Source organism: Schistocerca cancellata, chromosome 10 (assembly GCF_023864275.1).
Source record: "Schistocerca cancellata isolate TAMUIC-IGC-003103 chromosome 10, iqSchCanc2.1, whole genome shotgun sequence".
Taxonomy (NCBI): Eukaryota; Metazoa; Arthropoda; class Insecta; order Orthoptera; family Acrididae; genus Schistocerca; species Schistocerca cancellata.
In genome coordinates this window covers 131,326,751-131,343,527 of record NC_064635.1, presented here as the reverse complement: position 1 = coordinate 131,343,527, position 16,777 = coordinate 131,326,751, and the positions used below count along the sequence as shown (strand labels likewise).

Genomic DNA, 16,777 nt, shown 5'->3' with positions numbered 1-16,777 from the left:
GACCTCACCGTTGTTATCACGCAGTGAAGGTGTTGATAGCGGCTTGCCACTGGTATGCTTTATGTATGACCAGAATCGCTTTGGATTTTCTGGCTGATTTCGAGACAGAACTTCGTTGTGGAAATTATTAAAAGCATTTCGCATTGAAGTACGCGCTATATTTTGAACTTCTGTAAAACTTTGCCAATCTTGGGGATTTTGCGTTCTTTTAAATTTGGCATGCTTTTTTCGTTGCTTTTGCAACTACGGTCTGATCCGTTTTGTGTACGATGGGGGATCAGGGCCATAACTTAAAAATTTATGTGGTATATATCTCTCAATTGCTGTTGATACTATCTCTTTGTAAACATTCCACAACTTTTCTACACTTACATGATCAGATCGGAAGGAGTGAACACTGTCTCTTAAAAGACGTTAAGAGTTTTTTATCAGCTTTTTTGAATAGGTGTACTTTGTGTTTCTTTTTGATGGTTGTAGGTGTTACGGTATGCAGCCTAGCAGCAACTGTCTTGTGGTCGCTAAATCCCTGTATTCGTCACAACACTCACTATTTGTCCAGGATTATTTGTTGTAAAAGGTCAAGTATGCTTTCGCAACTAATTGTTCAAAATTACTTTCTGAGAAAGCATTCAGTACACTTTTGGATGATGTTTTATGCCTGCCGCTGGCTTTAAACGTATAATTTTCCCATCATATCGAGAGTAGATTGAAGTCACCACCAACTATAATTGTATGAGCGGGGTACTTATTTGAAATGAGACTCAAATTTTCTTTGAACTGTTTAGCAACCATGTCTTCTGAGTCAGGGGGTCGGTAAAACAATCCAATTAATAGTTTAGTCCGATTGTCAGGTATAACCTCTACCCATTGTATTTCACATGAACTATCTACTTCAATTTCGTTACAAGGCAAACTACCTCTGACAGCAATAAATACTCCACCACCAACTGTATTTAACACTGAACACTGTTAGATCGTTTGAAAAAATTTCAGCTGAACTTATTTCCGGCTTTAGCCAGCTCTCTGTACCTTCAACTATTTGAGCTTCAGTGCTTTCTAGTAGGGCTTTGAGCTCTGGTTTTTTCCCAACAGAGCTATGACAATTTACAACTACAACACCAATCGTTTCTATAACTACCTTACTGCTTTTTACCTGCCCACTTTTAACGGACTTCCCTTCTGTGGTTCCCTGAGACCCTCTGACCTAAAAAACCGCCCAGTCCCTTCCACACAGTCCCCGCTACCCATGTAGCCGCCTCCTGTGTGTAGTGGACTCCTGACCTATTAAGCGGAACCTGGAAACCCACCACCCGATGGCGCAAGTCAAGGAATCTGCAGCCTACACGGTCACAGAGCTGCCTGACACTCTGGTTCAGACCCTCCAATCCGCCCTGCACCAACGGACCACAGTCGGTTCTATCGACGATGCTGGCAGATGGTGAGCTCCGCCTTAATCTCGGGAGCAAGACTGGCAGTCTTCTCCATTTACGCAAGCCACCCCCAAAACCTGACAGAATCTGCTCCGATCTAAAGCGACACGCGTCATTGGTACTGACATGAGCCACCACCTGCAATTGGCTGCTCCCTGTACTCTTCATGGCATCCGGAAGCACCCTTTCCACATTCGGAATGACTACCCCTGGTATGCACACGGAGTGCACACTGGCTTCCTTTCCCTCTTTGGCAGACATGTTCCTAAGGGGCCCCATTACGCGCCTAATGTTGGAGCTCCCAACTACCAGCAAACCCACCCCCTGTGAATGCCCAGACCTTGCGGGCCGAGAAGCTTCCTCTGGAACAGGGTGGACGACTGCATCCAGCTCAGAGACGTCGTCAGCTACTGATAACGCTCGAAACCTGTTCGTCAAACGAACCGGGGAGGCCCTATGATATGCCCCTCAGAAAGTTTTTCGCTGCCTGCCAGACTTTGGAATGATCTCCCACTCGACGGTGAGTTGTCAACCTCAGTGCAGGCAGTACTCAGGGAGGTCACAGCAGTGGACCGATCGGAGGACACTTGGGACATGCTCGACGTCCCTCACATCCCCGCGTCCGATCCCCCATAGTGACGCCCCTTGGCAGCAGCCTCAAGCTGTGTGACGGAAGCCAACTCTGCCTGAAGCTGTCCCTATCCATTACTGCAGTCGCTCCTGTTTGAAGCATGTAAAAATATGTAACAAGCGAACGGTGTACTCGCCTTATTAGTAGCAGGAACTAGTGGTGCGCACTCGTTGACAGGTTAACTGACGCTGAGCTGTTCTAATCAAACAAACAAAAGCCTGCACGATACGAGAATCAATGCAATGGACGATAGCAACGGTGGTACTGTACACTACACTGTTATTGAAATGAAAGGTCGTCACTAGTAAGCACTCGAACATGCAAAAAATTACAAAAATAAACTAGTAACTACACAGATAACTGAAAATAAGTCGCTCCTGTTTGAAGTTCGTAAAAATATGTAACAAGCGAACGGTGTACTCGCCTTATTAGTAGCAGCTCTCGCTGACGGTCTAACTGATTATTTTATAAGAACTATTAGGAAATATTTTTTGACAGGGAAGAATACATTAGTGTCGTGCGTGTGTGGTATTGTGTGTAAAAGTAGTTCATTTTGGTTAAGAGAAACATTGCCACCTTGAATAATAGTTCGCTAAATTATGTGAGATCACTCTGAAAAAAATTTAGTCCCATTTACACTGCTTGATGGACAACATTGGTACATGTTCTCAGGTAGAGATTTCTCTTTATCTGGGAGACGCAGCGATTAAATGAAACCCCATGTTACACTAATCATAAGTAATTGGTTTTGTCGTAGTCCTGCCCACGATTTGTAAAATACCGCAATTTTAACCACACGCCACAACATGCTGCTGTCTCCCCGGAACTGAAAAATACGTGATCATGTAATTACATTCTGATTTTTAGATGATTGTATGTAGAAAAAAGTTAATTTTCGATGTGTAAAATTAAAAACTTTGTTAATGATACAATTTGTACCATAAATTAATAACTGTAGTTCAGTGGTCTTATAACCTTCTCAGGATGATACAATAAAATTTTCAGATTAATTGCGTGGTTAGAATTTGAGTTATGGCTTCTTATAAAGACAATAACAAAAAATTAAAAATTAAAATTTATCGTAAAATATTAATCCTGCATATTTTATTAAATTTTTTCCTTTAAAACAAGGCTCTTTTGCTTTACACGTGTAAAATTTTATATTTGTACACTAATAAATATGGCTGTAATGATTTTTTAAATAAATGTTTTTCCGTTATATCCTCCCTTAAAAATCATTTGAATGTGAACACTATTGTGTATACAAATACCATAGACTTGTGGTTGTATTGTCGTTTCCCGCCGTTTTCATGGTGCACTTGCACACAATAATGTAATTTAACAGAACAGCACAGGCGCTGCTAGTCACAAATGAATGCTCCCAGAATGATTAACATGCTTGTGCAATTGCTCCTGTTGACATGCCACTAGTTTTATTTTAAACAACAGATGAACAATACACTACAAACCTGTCATGTGAACTTCTTTCCCCACTTCAAACCACACTTTCTGTGCTAAATCCCTCCTGCAGTAGCCTGGCGGCTTGAAATTACATAAAATAAGTTTTTTTTTCCACTTCCCATACAAATGTTATGTTAGCAACCTGTCGTTCATTTGCATAATAAATGAATACGCAACTGCGTGAAGGACCAGCTAACGTCGGCAACGGGTAGCATTTGAGTTGCTCTGTGTGTGGAGGGCCATAGGCAAAGAACTGTGCAATAAAATAATCCTGCTCACCTAAAACGTATGCGGAAAGTGTGTTGACTCAAGGATTCAAGTTCATGATTCTGTATAAAACGTACATACCACAGATAATGGAGGATTGTTGAATGATTTACTTTCTCAATAGTCATGTTCTGATATTATATACTCATTTTGAAATCTAACAGTAATTTAATAGGCATAAAATATGAATAGGACATTGTGTAGTTTTATGATTGTAAGAATGTCCATAATTACTGGTATTTGCACAAGAATAATACACAGAAATGTTATTTTACTTAAATGTGCTTGAAAGTACCACAAATAAGATATATGCTATGTACTTATTTGATGTGGGCAACAAATTATTCTTTTAAAATTTTCATCATATTAATTCATTTTTGCGAGAGAGATTATTCTGCTCTGTGCTAGTTGATATGTTGGAATTGCTTTCTTTATGTTGTGATCTACAGCTACAGAAAATAAGAGCTATTGATGTGCATCAAACATTTTGACCATTAATAATAATTTTAAGCATCTGTTTGTTTTCCAGTGTTGTCAAAAGATGTTTCCCGAAGAAAATCAAGCTTTTTCTGCAGCCCAATTGTCGCCTGAAGCCGAGATATGGTCATTTGAATCACGCGATAAGGTCTTACAGAAAAAGAACTACATAGATGAAGAATATCTTAGTACTTAACAGTGTATCCAATGTACCCTAAACGTATGGTTCTCACGATAACCTATGCGACAATAAGTGATATCAAGATGGGGACCTGCTTTTACAAGTGAAGCAATATATATATGTCCAGAAAATTGCATTGATTTAATGGATAATGAAGTTGTAAGTAACTGTTTAAAAAATTGTTTTGCTATTGCGTGCTCTTATCAGACATTACGGATCACTTGATAATCACTTGGTATTGGGTATGGGAATTTTGAAACTCTGTTTCTCACAGAAACATTGGTGAATGCAAATACAGATCTGTATAATGAATTTCTTTTCTAATATTTTGTTTTAGCTGTAGCACCATTCCCAGGTAAAACATCTAGTGGGAATAGATACCAATATTGCACCGGTGAGTAAACTGTCGCGCTTCTGTTTGTTCTTAGATCGCTATAAGCAGCTAACTTTTGTTTGTATAGAATATTTTAGTGAAATACGTTTGACACCTGGAATAACAGTTTATTCACTTTAATGCTTTATGGCACTGTAAAAACATATTTTGGCTCGATTTAAACCGAACTCAAATGCGATATGGGGGGAAATTGTGCCGCAGAGTTGGCCACTCTGGAGGAGCCAGTCATTGGCTGATAGCGTAACGAGTGACATTGGCTGAGACGAAATCGGGGAGTTCGTCTGATGGGTTGCTCAATTGTAGTTGCAACGTAACCTAGTAAGTGGATACGAACTGCAAAGCCGCCCAAATTTTCGCAGTAAGTAGTGGAATTGATTACATTAAAACTCTTAATTGTTATTCCTGTAGTTGCATCAAAATAAAAACTAATTAAATAAAGAGTCCGGCTTTTTTTCAGGTACACAGTTATTGTTTTGCTTAGATACCAAAAGACATTTCACTAGAGTTACGGTACCCTCGTTGGTTTTTCTTCCTTAAATTGTTCCTGAAATATATACATGTGAAATCATCCAGAGGGTTAAATTAGTACGGCATGTCGGGTTACAACTACTAAAAGTTTATGTTCCGTTAAAATCGTAGTATATGCTCCATTTAGGTTTACCATTTCAGTAGTGACTTGTCCAGAGCTGATTTTTGGTTTTTATTTGCATGCCACTGTTTTTAGAATGACCTGTGAACATCGGTGAAAGATTTGTGAAATTTGGAGCACAATTTGGTGTAGTTTTGCTATTTATATGTCACGTTACGTATTTGGATACCTTTGTTTATGTTTCCTCCCGTGCTTTATTTTCTGTGCCTTGTTATGTTGTTTTAGTTGTTGTTGTTAAGTAAGTAAGGGGGAGGGTACTACCGTTCGATCATAGATAGATTTTTCGCCCTTATGGGTGCCTTTTAGATGTGGTAATTTTTACCACTTGTTTAAAAGTGGTAAAGACGGTCACTATCTTTTTAGCCGGGGGGGGGGGGGGGGGGGGTTGTTGCTATGCAACTAGAACGGAGATTATTTTAATGGGGTGGGTTCTAGATGATGAATGTTAGCTGTCACCCTTTAGTGCTTTTTTTTCAAGTCTACTTGTGTTGTCCTGAACATACTGAATCACAGGCATTGCAGGTTAGCTGATATATTCCTGCTTTCTTGAAATTACCTTTATGGTTTTGTATTTTTAATATTTTCTGCACTTTGTTATTAGTTATATATGCCACAAGTATTCCTTGTTTTCTTATGTTTCCTTTTATGTGTGTTATTTTGTAGACAGATGTCACTGTCTGCCATGTTTTCCTGTTTGTTGTTTTCTTCATCTTGTGTGTTCATGTATTTTCTGTTGTGTGATTGTTAACTCTCCGTTCAGTGTTGGTTTGGTTCAATTTTTCTACTGTGTTTATTTTGTAACATTTCTGTGTTTATTTTGTAACATTGTCCGTGGTCATCTGTCTGGATGTGAATAACAAAACAACATACAGAATAGAAAACAGTAAGGGAAACAAGGAATATATGTGGCATATAGAACTGATGATACACTGCAGAAAAGATTAAAAATACTCAAAAGTAGCCTATACTCATGTTAAAATAACTTTGTAGTCAACTTATCAGAGAGTGGATTAGAAGGGGCTAGCTACCTGCCAGTCGGAGTTCTTTCTTTGAGCATCATGCAGCAGAATGTGTGTGTTTTATATGTACGTTCAGAGCCTGCTCAGCCCCCCCCCCTTCCTCCACCTTTACACATGAGTGTGAGAGACAATGAAAACACATTGGAATGGAATCAAATTTCGAGACCAGTAATCCGAATCAAAACGGTGAAACAAATGTTTGTCAGACGTACGTCAGAAACGTAAATAGTGCAGCAAAACGTAAGAACAAGCCACAGCAACTTATCAAGATCCAGAATTCTGCAATGAGCAGGAAAAGTCATAAGTAAATGCTGTTAACATCCCAGTACACAGCCTAATCCATAAATACCAAACCAAATCAAATAGTTCTTCATACCAAAGCCTCACAAATCTTTTAGCAATTTCTATAGGTTATTCTTAATACTAAACAACAGACACAATTAGCAAGCAAATAAAAACCTTCCATATCCCGTGTCAGGTCCAATACAGCAATAGTAAGTGTGAATGGTGCATATGCAATGATTTTAACAGAAGGTTGTATCTGAAACGAAAATTAAGTTCGGACGATTCCCTAAGAACATTCTGTGTTTACAGATGTCATGATCTATTAATTTAAACATATGGCTGGTTCTGTTGGCAACCATACAAAATAAAAAGGATAAAGTACACATGTAGTTTAAATCGCTAAATCTGAAGTAATATATTCCTACCCGACTTAAAATGTGCCTGTTTGTATTTCAGGAACAGTCATAGGGAAATACCCAGTTGAAGTGCCACAGTTGTGTTGAAACATATTTGTGTATTAAAACAAATGAGCAACTGTGTTCATGCCAAAAAGGCAGATTCTCTTTAATTTATAATTAACAGATTTCATTTTTTTTTTGTGCAACTCACTGTATAACTATTATTCATGGCTGAGCATTAAAATCTTTTTATGTACCTTCTTCTCAAATAGCCAGTAACTTTCACTAGGCTATGGAAATAAATGTGTAGCTTCCATGTTCCACATATGAAGATTGAAGCCTGAAAAGGTTCTAAAACCAGTTGATGGATTAAACAAAATTTTAAAAAATGGACTTGTTGCAATTTTCTGTATTTATACTAAATATGCAGACATGGGTTCTAAAAAATACCCGTATATAATGGATAAGCTGAATCTGATAGAAATTGTAATTTTGTAAAGAGCACATTATGTGTTTCTGGACACACAAACCAAGTTGGCAGCCTTTGCACAGCTTTTAAATCCCGTCAAGAACTGACTGAATAAGTATGCAGCTCTTTGACAGTGCTTCTGTATCGATAACTGCATCAACTGAGGTTATTGTTAATTTTGTTTGCCAGTGAATTATTATGCAACATAATACAATAAAGATTCCAACACACTTCTATGGGGCATACCTGTGGTAACTTCTACACCTGTCAGTGACTTTTTCCTCTAAGATAGCATGCTGCGTCCTTTGTTCCAGTAAATCCTCAACCCACTGACAAATTATGTTTGGTACTCTGTATTCTCTGACTTCTGTTAATAATTATTTTGTGTGGTACAGAGTACAATGCTTTTCACAGGCCAAGATATAGTTCTGCTTGCTGTTTGCTTTCACAAATGTCTTTGTGAGAAAAGTGCGCATTGTTTTACATGTGTCGCATGTGTATGGAATTTTTTTTGGGTGGCATGTTGGAGGTCAGTTATTTTGAGCTCAGGATATTTTCTAAGATCAACAATGGGTGGATTCAAGGATATTGGACAGTATGGTTTTGTGAAAAGCTCCTGCCACTCTTTTTTGTAGAGAATGGACTTAACGCATTGTGTCCAAACACAGAGAATTGCCTAAAGATGGAAATAGCTGCCTGAACGCTATGGCCTGAATACAGAGTAATGTCTATCAAATATTGACTGTTAATGAATAAACTTACAGATAATTAAAACAAGAGGTTCTTCAGGGTAAATAAGATTGTTTCCTTCATTGCATTTGCTAATGTATGTTGCAAATTTTATTGTGATCAATGACTACTACATCAGAGTAAGAACATTTTGGTTTCCTTTGTTTACACAATTGTTAGCTACTATGGACATTCACAGGAGCACAACTATTATGGAGTGATCCCTCAGTGTGTCTTTTTATTTTATTTATTTAATTAATTAATTTATTTATTTTTGCATACAAAACCAATACTGTAGTGAATGTATATTTTGATGACTTCAAGTTGTCTGAGACACATTTTGTAATTAGACTTCATGGAAACTTGAATTTTTTTTAACATTGTAGGATTTAAAACACTTGGACAACTAAAATACAGCAAAATTTATGGTATATTTTTATTTCACGCATTATTAAAGTAGCAGTAGATTGTTACCTCTCCACTAGTTCACAGATTATCATAAGTGAGAGAATATTACAGATTCCCTATGAAAGTATATTGGGGAAGGCATTTCATTTATGAGAAATTGTTGGTGAAATCAGCTTTGAGTTTCCTGCACTTCATTCCAATGTAGAGTGACTACTGTGTTGCACTCTGTACTTTTATGAAAGGAGAAATTTGGCAACAATTTAAATTAAAAGATCAAGAGGAAAGTAGTTATATATTCTCATGAAGCTCTGAATCATATTTCACCCAGGCCTTCCTAGAACATTCCAAAGAAATTGCAACACCACACAGTTGATGCATATCTTGTTTTCCTCCAAACAGAAAGCCTACACATTACAAGGTCTCTTGCGAGACTCTTCGTGAAGATCAGTCTTATTGTGACTTTTGTCTTTGGCTAAACTTGATGTAACACAAGAATTCACACCACAAGCAACATCAACAAATGTGGAGAAAATGGCCAAAGGCTGTCTTTCATTTTTTCCCTGTTCACTCACAGATAAAGCAAAGGGAACATGACTGACTGTATGCCTCTATACAAGCCATAATTTGTCTTATTTTCATGCACTTTCTGTGAAATGTATGTTGGCAGCAGTAGAATCATTCTGTAGTCAGCTTCAAATGCTGGTTCTCTAAATTTTCTCAGAAGTGTTTCTCGAACAGAATATAGTCTTCCCTCCGGGGACTCCCATTTCAGTTCTTGAAGCATCTACTGGTAAAAAATCTAGCAGCCTGCTTATGAAGTTGTACGGTGTCTTCCTTTAATATGACCTGGTGTGGATCCCAAACACTCACGCAATACTCAAGAATGCATCACACTACTATTGTCCTTGGTCTTCTGTACAGATGAATCACGTTTTCCTAAAATTCTGCCAGTAAACTGAAGTTAACGACTCGCCTTCCCTACTAGCTTTTCTATGTGCTCACTGCATTTCATATCTCTTTGCATAATTATGTATGGATATTTATTCAATGTGGTAGTCAAGCAGCATGTTACTAATGCTGTATTTGAGTTTGTTTTTGCTACTCGTTTGCATTAACTTACATTTTTCTACATTTAGAGCTACCTGCCATTCATAACACCAACTAGAAAGTTTGTCTAAGTCATCTTGTATCCTCCTACAGTCGCTCAACGACACCTTCTCGTACACTACAGCATCATCAGCAAACAGTGGCAGACTGCTGCTCACTGTTTCCACCAGATCATCTGTGTATATAACAGCGGCCGTACCACACTTCCCTGGCCTACTCCTTACTATATCTGTGTCTCTGATTAATACTTGCTGTCGAGGACAATGTACTGAGTCCTGTTAATGAAGTAGTCTTTGAGCCACTTTGTTAACAGTCTGCAGTAGGACACAATGTCAAATGCTTTTCGGAACTCGAGGAATATGGAATCCGCCTGTTGCCCTTCAGCCATAGTTTTACGGAGTAGTACCAACTGTCACCTGTAACATTTCTCTGCATATTTTCAGTGGCTTTCACCAGCTGAAGGACAGCCTGTGTGGGAGTGCTGATCTTCTACACCGTTTGAAAGTGTTTGACTGTCTCTGCGTTTCCCATAATAAATTTGAGAGTAATACAAGGAAGTCATATGTTGTTCAGTCAAGCACTGAATATTTAAGCCATATTGTGCCAGTTTGTGTGGCATATACCTTCTGTACCCAAACCTTCCATGGCAGGGTACAAACATTTCAGTGACACACACTATTGGAGTTGCAGAAGATAATGGTTGACAGTTCTCAATGAAATGCAGAAATATTTGTGATATTGCTGGAGACTTGCCTACTTCCTTCCCTTCCTCCCAATCATCTGCAATTTTTAATTGTAAAGCAGATAATAAAAATAAACTTACTTTACTAGCATTTCACCTGAAATCATCTCTGCCCATTCCCATTTGTTACAAACAAGCTGTGATTTAAAAATGGCTGAATACACTAATAGTCCAGTTAGTGCCTTCAGTTCAGTGATATCACAGTCTTGTAGATAGGATAAGTGATCGTTAACATACTGTGCTTTAAATCTAGATAGTTTCAGATTTGCTATTTCGTCTAGAATATCTGGGGTAAAGAAGGGATTCTATAGATCCAAAACAGCAGAGTTTCCTTGAAGACTTCTTGCCATCTGTTGCAGTCCAGGCAACAGCAAAAACATGTTATATAGCCTTTTGTTACATTACCTGGTGGTTGCTGTTTTCTCCATTGAAAACATCTATTCTTCCTGAAGATATGAGCTTCTCCATCATCAGCTGTCATGTCATAACCACTTTATTTCCAGCTTCAATTTTGTTTGATCACTAAATATCTCAAAATCAGGGACACATTGCTGTTGTTGAAGTCTTCATGTCTGAGAATTCACTGAGATGTTCTTGAGCATCCAAATTGGTCTCACATAAAACATACTGCAAAGAATGTCCAGTTTTCCTTACTCCTGCCACGAACAAAAGGTAACATTCAACAAAACATGGTGTGTGCAAACACTAGGGTTCATCTTTGAGACCTCTCAAGTCCCTGGAAAAGGGCTACAACAGTGCATTGTAGAGGTGTGTGAAATATCAGAGTACAAAATGTGTTATGAATCCAACTGATAGTTTATAGTTGTTGCGGATTGTCCACTATATCTTTTACATCTAGAATGAATGGAAGGTTTAAATCTCTGGCTGCAACTGACAAATTGTACATCTGTGCTGAAGTATTGATAGTGACCATAGTTTTTCCCAGTACTGTGTTCTCACTTGGAGATTATGCAGTTATTGAATTGACATGTTTCACACCTAAAGATAGGAATATAGTTCTCAAAGATTGTTGTGAGTCATCAGTAAATTGTGACCATTAGTTGGTGCTTTGATTTTTTAAATTCAGTCAAGATAATTGTGGCCAGCATTCTATTCGTTTTATTTTGCTGATGATAAAAATGAATTGGTGGTCATAATTTAGCCTTGGTTCCCAATGTCTAAAAAATTATGTACCAAAAAAAATTAATTTCAGCATGGATCTCTCTATATTGTACTTCCTTCAAGCTGGTCAGTTCTTCATATTATTTATTCCCACTAGTAGAAATGAACTGTAGCTTTACCTGTTGTTATGGTTTATATAAACTTCTATTTTATCTGATATCTTTTATTTTACTTAATCATTGCTATTAAGTTTTATGGGTCTTTTGGAGTTGTATGTTTTACTAATTTTTCCATAAATGTCAAAATCTGTAGATTGTTTAATGTGGAAAATTCAAATATGATAAATGTTTTGGAATTATTTAATACTACATCTGAAATTAATCTGTCTTTCACAGTGCCATTCTTTGTTTTATCTTTGATTTGTTTATTAACTTATCTTTTTGTTACAGGAGAAAGGGTTATTTTGCTTTATACCCCTCCTGAGCTCAGCATGAACTTCAGTTCAAACACTTATCGTACTTTATCTGCAGGTACTTAACTTACACTGTTAAGTATGTAGTATATGCCAGTAACCCTTTTAAAATTGAACTTTAGTGAACTTTTAAAATTTGACCAGCGAATTGGCTGTTCAACGAAATTTTTGCTTGCATCCAATAGTTGTTAACTACAGTCTCTGATACCTGTCAGTAATCCTCAGGTGAAGCCATTGAATACTGTCAGAAACATCACCAAGTCCACATTTTATTAGCACTGTTAGTATTCCATGCATGCATCAGGATTGTGCTGACATATGAGCAAATTATCCAGCTGACAGCACCCTCACTGATGAAATTACAAAACTCAGGTTATCTTATTGTGACAGCCATCAGCATCATCTGAAGTCTTCGACAGGGGGAAATTGTGGAGATACAATCAGTAGCCGCTATCATGGTTCATCAGATATTCTCCCAAGCAGATTGCCATGGACTCTCTAATAATGGAATCCCAAAAACACGTAGTTGTGGCTAAGATTATTTTTTATTGTACTTCATTGACTCCCTGGTAGGTGTAGACTCTTTGGCATTAGCAGACTTGCTAGGTTGCAAAGGCGAGTGGAACATTGATGTTCTATGCAGTGTTCTTTCATGGTGCATGTAATCTATCCTATGCAGGATACACTACAGTGGCAAGGTATTTTGTATGTTGCGTCCTTCTGAAATAACAAATCGCTGATCCCAGATAGTCTATAGTCTTAGATGGAGGGCAGAAAACCACTTTTACCTGAAATTTACATAGGATTCTTGCTATCTTAAGTGAAACATAGCAACCAAAGGGAAGAAAAAGGTAGAGATTTTGGGGGAATGCTTTCCTCTTTATACACTTCATGGTTCTAGGTTTTAACTAATGGTGCCCTATTAGAAAATACAAACCAGTATTGTTGGGTCTATGATAAACTGAATGTTCCAGAGAACCATTATTCATCCACCTAACCAAAACATCCAGGAAAGGCAGATAATCACCTTCCTTTATTTACATGGGGGACCGTATGTTATGAATGTAAACTCCTGGAAATTGAAATAAGAACACCGTGAATTCATTGTCCCAGGAAGGGGAAACTTTATTGACACATTCCTGGGGTCAGATACATCACATGATCACACTGACAGAACCACAGGCACATAGACACAGGCAACAGAGCATGCACAATGTCGGCACTAGTACAGTGTATATCCACCTTTCGCAGCAATGCAGGCTGCTATTTGCCCATGGAGACGATCGTAGAGATGCTGGATGTAGTCCTGTGGAACGGCTTGCCATGCCATTTCCACCTGGCGCCTCAGTTGGACCAGCATTCGTGCTGGACGTGCAGACCGCGTGAGACGACGCTTCATCCAGTCCCAAACATGCTCAATGGGGGACAGATCCGGAGATCTTGCTGGCCAGGGTAGTTGACTTACACCTTCTAGAGCACGTTGGGTGGCACGGGATACATGCGGACGTGCATTGTCCTGTTGGAACAGCAAGTTCCCTTGCCGGTCTAGGAATGGTAGAACGATGGGTTCGATGACGGTTTGGATGTACCGTGCACTATTCAGTGTCCCCTCAATGATCACCAGTGGTGTACGGCCAGTGTAGGAGATCGCTCCCCACACCATGATGCCGGGTGTTGGCACTGTGTGCCTTGGTCGTATGCAGTCCTGATTGTGGCGCTCACCTGCACGGCGCCAAACACGCATACGACCATCATTGGCACCAAGGCAGAAGCGACTCTCATCGCTGAAAACGACACGTCTCCATTCGTCCCTCCATTCACGCCTGTCGCGACACCACTGGAGGCAGGCTGCACGATGTTGGGGCGTGAGCGGAAGACGGCCTAACGGTGTGCGGGACCGTAGCCCAGCTTCATGGAGACGGTTGCGAATGGTCCTCGCCGATACCCCAGGAGCAACAGTGTCCCTAATTTGCTGGGAAGTGGCGGTGCGGTCCCCTACGGCACTGCGTAGGATCCTACGGTCTTGGCATGCATCCGTGCGTCGCTGCAGTCCGGTCCCAGGTCGACGGGCACGTGCACCTTCCGCTGACCACTGGCGACAACATCGATGTACTGTGGAGACCTCACGCCCCACGTGTTGAGCAATTCGGCGGTACGTCCACCCGGCCTCCCGCATGCCCACTATACACCCTCGCTCAAAGTCCGTCAACTGCACATACGGTTCACGTCCATGCTGTCGCGGCATGCTACCAGTGTTAAAGACTGCGATGGAGCTCCGTATGCCACGGCAAACTGGCTGACACTGACGGCGGCGGTGCACAAATGCTGCGCAGCTAGCGCCATTCGACGGCCAACACCGCGGTTCCTTGTGTGTCCGCTGTGCCGTGCGTGTGATCATTGCTTGTACAGCCCTCTCGCAGTGTCCGGAGCAAGTATGGTGGGTCTGACACACCGGTGTCAATGTGTTCTTTTTTCCATTTCCAGGAGTGTAGTTGAGGTGAAGTAAGAACTCTATTATATTATCTTCTCTATGAGGCCATCCTATCATAGTATTGCTCACACATCTCCAATGTAGGTTTGTTTAAAGACTGCTGATTCAAGTGCTATCTCCTCAGTCATTCATAAAATAGTTGGCTACTAGGGGACAGCACATTAACATTTGGAATATCAGACCAACTGTGTGACTGGATTGAAGAGTTTCTAGTGAACGGAACACAGCATGTCATTCTGAACAGTGAGAAGTCTTCAGACATAAAAGTAACTTCAGGCGTGCTCTAGGCGAGGCAGCATATACAGGAGCACTAATGTAGCTTATTATTAGGTAAAAGATAGATGTTTATGACTTCTAGGAAGGACATACAGTCCTGGTGGTTCATAGCAATGCAATCTTAACCTTAAGAGGGCATTTTGAGATAACTAGGAAGAATTCGTGAATACAGAAGTTTTTCATTGTACATATCCTGTGGGGCTGTAATCAGTCTTCTTGTAGATAGAATCACTACTAGACCATACTTCTTATCAACATACAAACTATGGAGGCAACATCTGTGCTATCCCAAATATATTTTGGTCCCTAACATACAGCACTTACTGGTTTATCTCTACAGCTCTGGAAAGACAGTGACCATCTGGTCACTGTGCCACATGTGCATTCCAGGAAATGAACTTGCTGACCGTGCAGCCAGATGCAACTACAGGAGGTCAACTCGATGTCAGAATTCTAGACACCGACTTATGATCTAAACTTTGAGACAATATTTAGGCTCTGGCAATTGGAATGACAGGCTGCTACAACCCAAAACAAGTGTGGCATGCATCTTTCCAGGCCTCTCAGAAAGATGCCATTATATTGTGCTGACTACGCATCGGCCACATGAGACTCGCCCAAGGGGATCTCCTCACTGCAGTTATGGTAGTCCACTGACAATAGTGCACATTCCTGTTGAGTGCGCCCTGCTTCGGCGGATTCTCAGCTTGCCTACCTCACTACCTCAGATGCTTGCAGATGACTAGATAGGCACTACCAAAGTTTCGCTGTGTGTGTGTGTGTGGGGGGGTGGGGGGGGTGGGGGGGGGGGGGGGCGACCGCAGGTTACTTTCTTCTCTCCCCTCACCTTGTTGTGCCTTTAGTCCCTCTTCTGCAAGATGCTGCCTGGATTATCTTTATTTTCATTTACCTGTTGTGTTGCAGCTACTGTCATCTCTTTTTCAAACTCTTTCACTTACTTATGTAGTTGGAGCAGCCAAGTTCCCACTTTTTTCACTCTTTACTTTTTACATGTTTCCCTAATGAAATGGAGGGACAGATGACCCAGTGGTTTAGTCACTTTAAATGCCTCATTACCATCTATGGAGCAACAGTAATGTTGCATTACTGTTGTTAGGTTTCAGTACTTGCACTACTGTTGTTGGGCTTCAGTACCAATACGTCAGGATGTTCTTGGAGATTTCATGGTGCAACTCTTTCTGTGGAGGTTGTTACTGTGTTGGGGAGGCCCTTCCAAAAGGGCACCGGAAGTTTGCTTTCTTATTTCTTCTGCAGCATCCAGAGGAAGGAGCTATATGGCTTCAACACTACTCACAAAACTGATTATAGTAGGTGCCCTAGGTTTAGTTGCAAAATTGAGTCATCTACCTAATAGCATCAGTGTCACATTTTCCAAGCCATTTCTGAAGAATTGTACCACTTGCATCTAATGCTTGTAACAAGTCTTTTTTCTGTATCATGGTACTGAGTTGACGGAGTGACTTTGGCCACGTTTGATTGGATAAATAAGGGTGCACGTTCTCAACAGATCTCAAAATTTGATTGTATGCTGCCACGGCAGTCATTGTCCCAGTGGAGAACTTCATGACATCGTGCTGTCAGTTTCGTGAAGAAAAATATGGAGGATGTAATGCTGCATGTATTGTGCAAAGGCCTCAATTTTGTATGTGCACTTGTAGCATCAGCTTCAAAGTTTTGTGAGTGGTGTTGAAGAAGCTGAATGACGTCTTCCTTTGGATGACGTAGAAGAAATGAGAAGGGAAGCGTGC

At 40.0% G+C, this 16,777-nt stretch overlaps 1 protein-coding gene across 2 annotated transcripts in view; it reads left to right on the top strand.

Moving 5' to 3' along the window:
* The first annotated feature begins 5,080 nt into the window (after positions 1–5,080).
* The window catches only part of LOC126106356 (speckle-type POZ protein-like), a 497,553-nt gene continuing 485,856 nt past the window's right edge, over positions 5,081–16,777 (top strand). For both annotated transcript variants that reach the window (XR_007523336.1, XM_049912608.1), the window contains exons 1-2: positions 5,081–5,199; positions 12,219–12,299. Coding sequence is in view for 1 of the 2 variants with exons in the window: in XM_049912608.1 (XP_049768565.1) it covers positions 12,260–12,299 (40 nt within the window). In the remaining variant the exon portion in view is untranslated. The remainder of the gene's footprint in view (positions 5,200–12,218; positions 12,300–16,777) is intronic.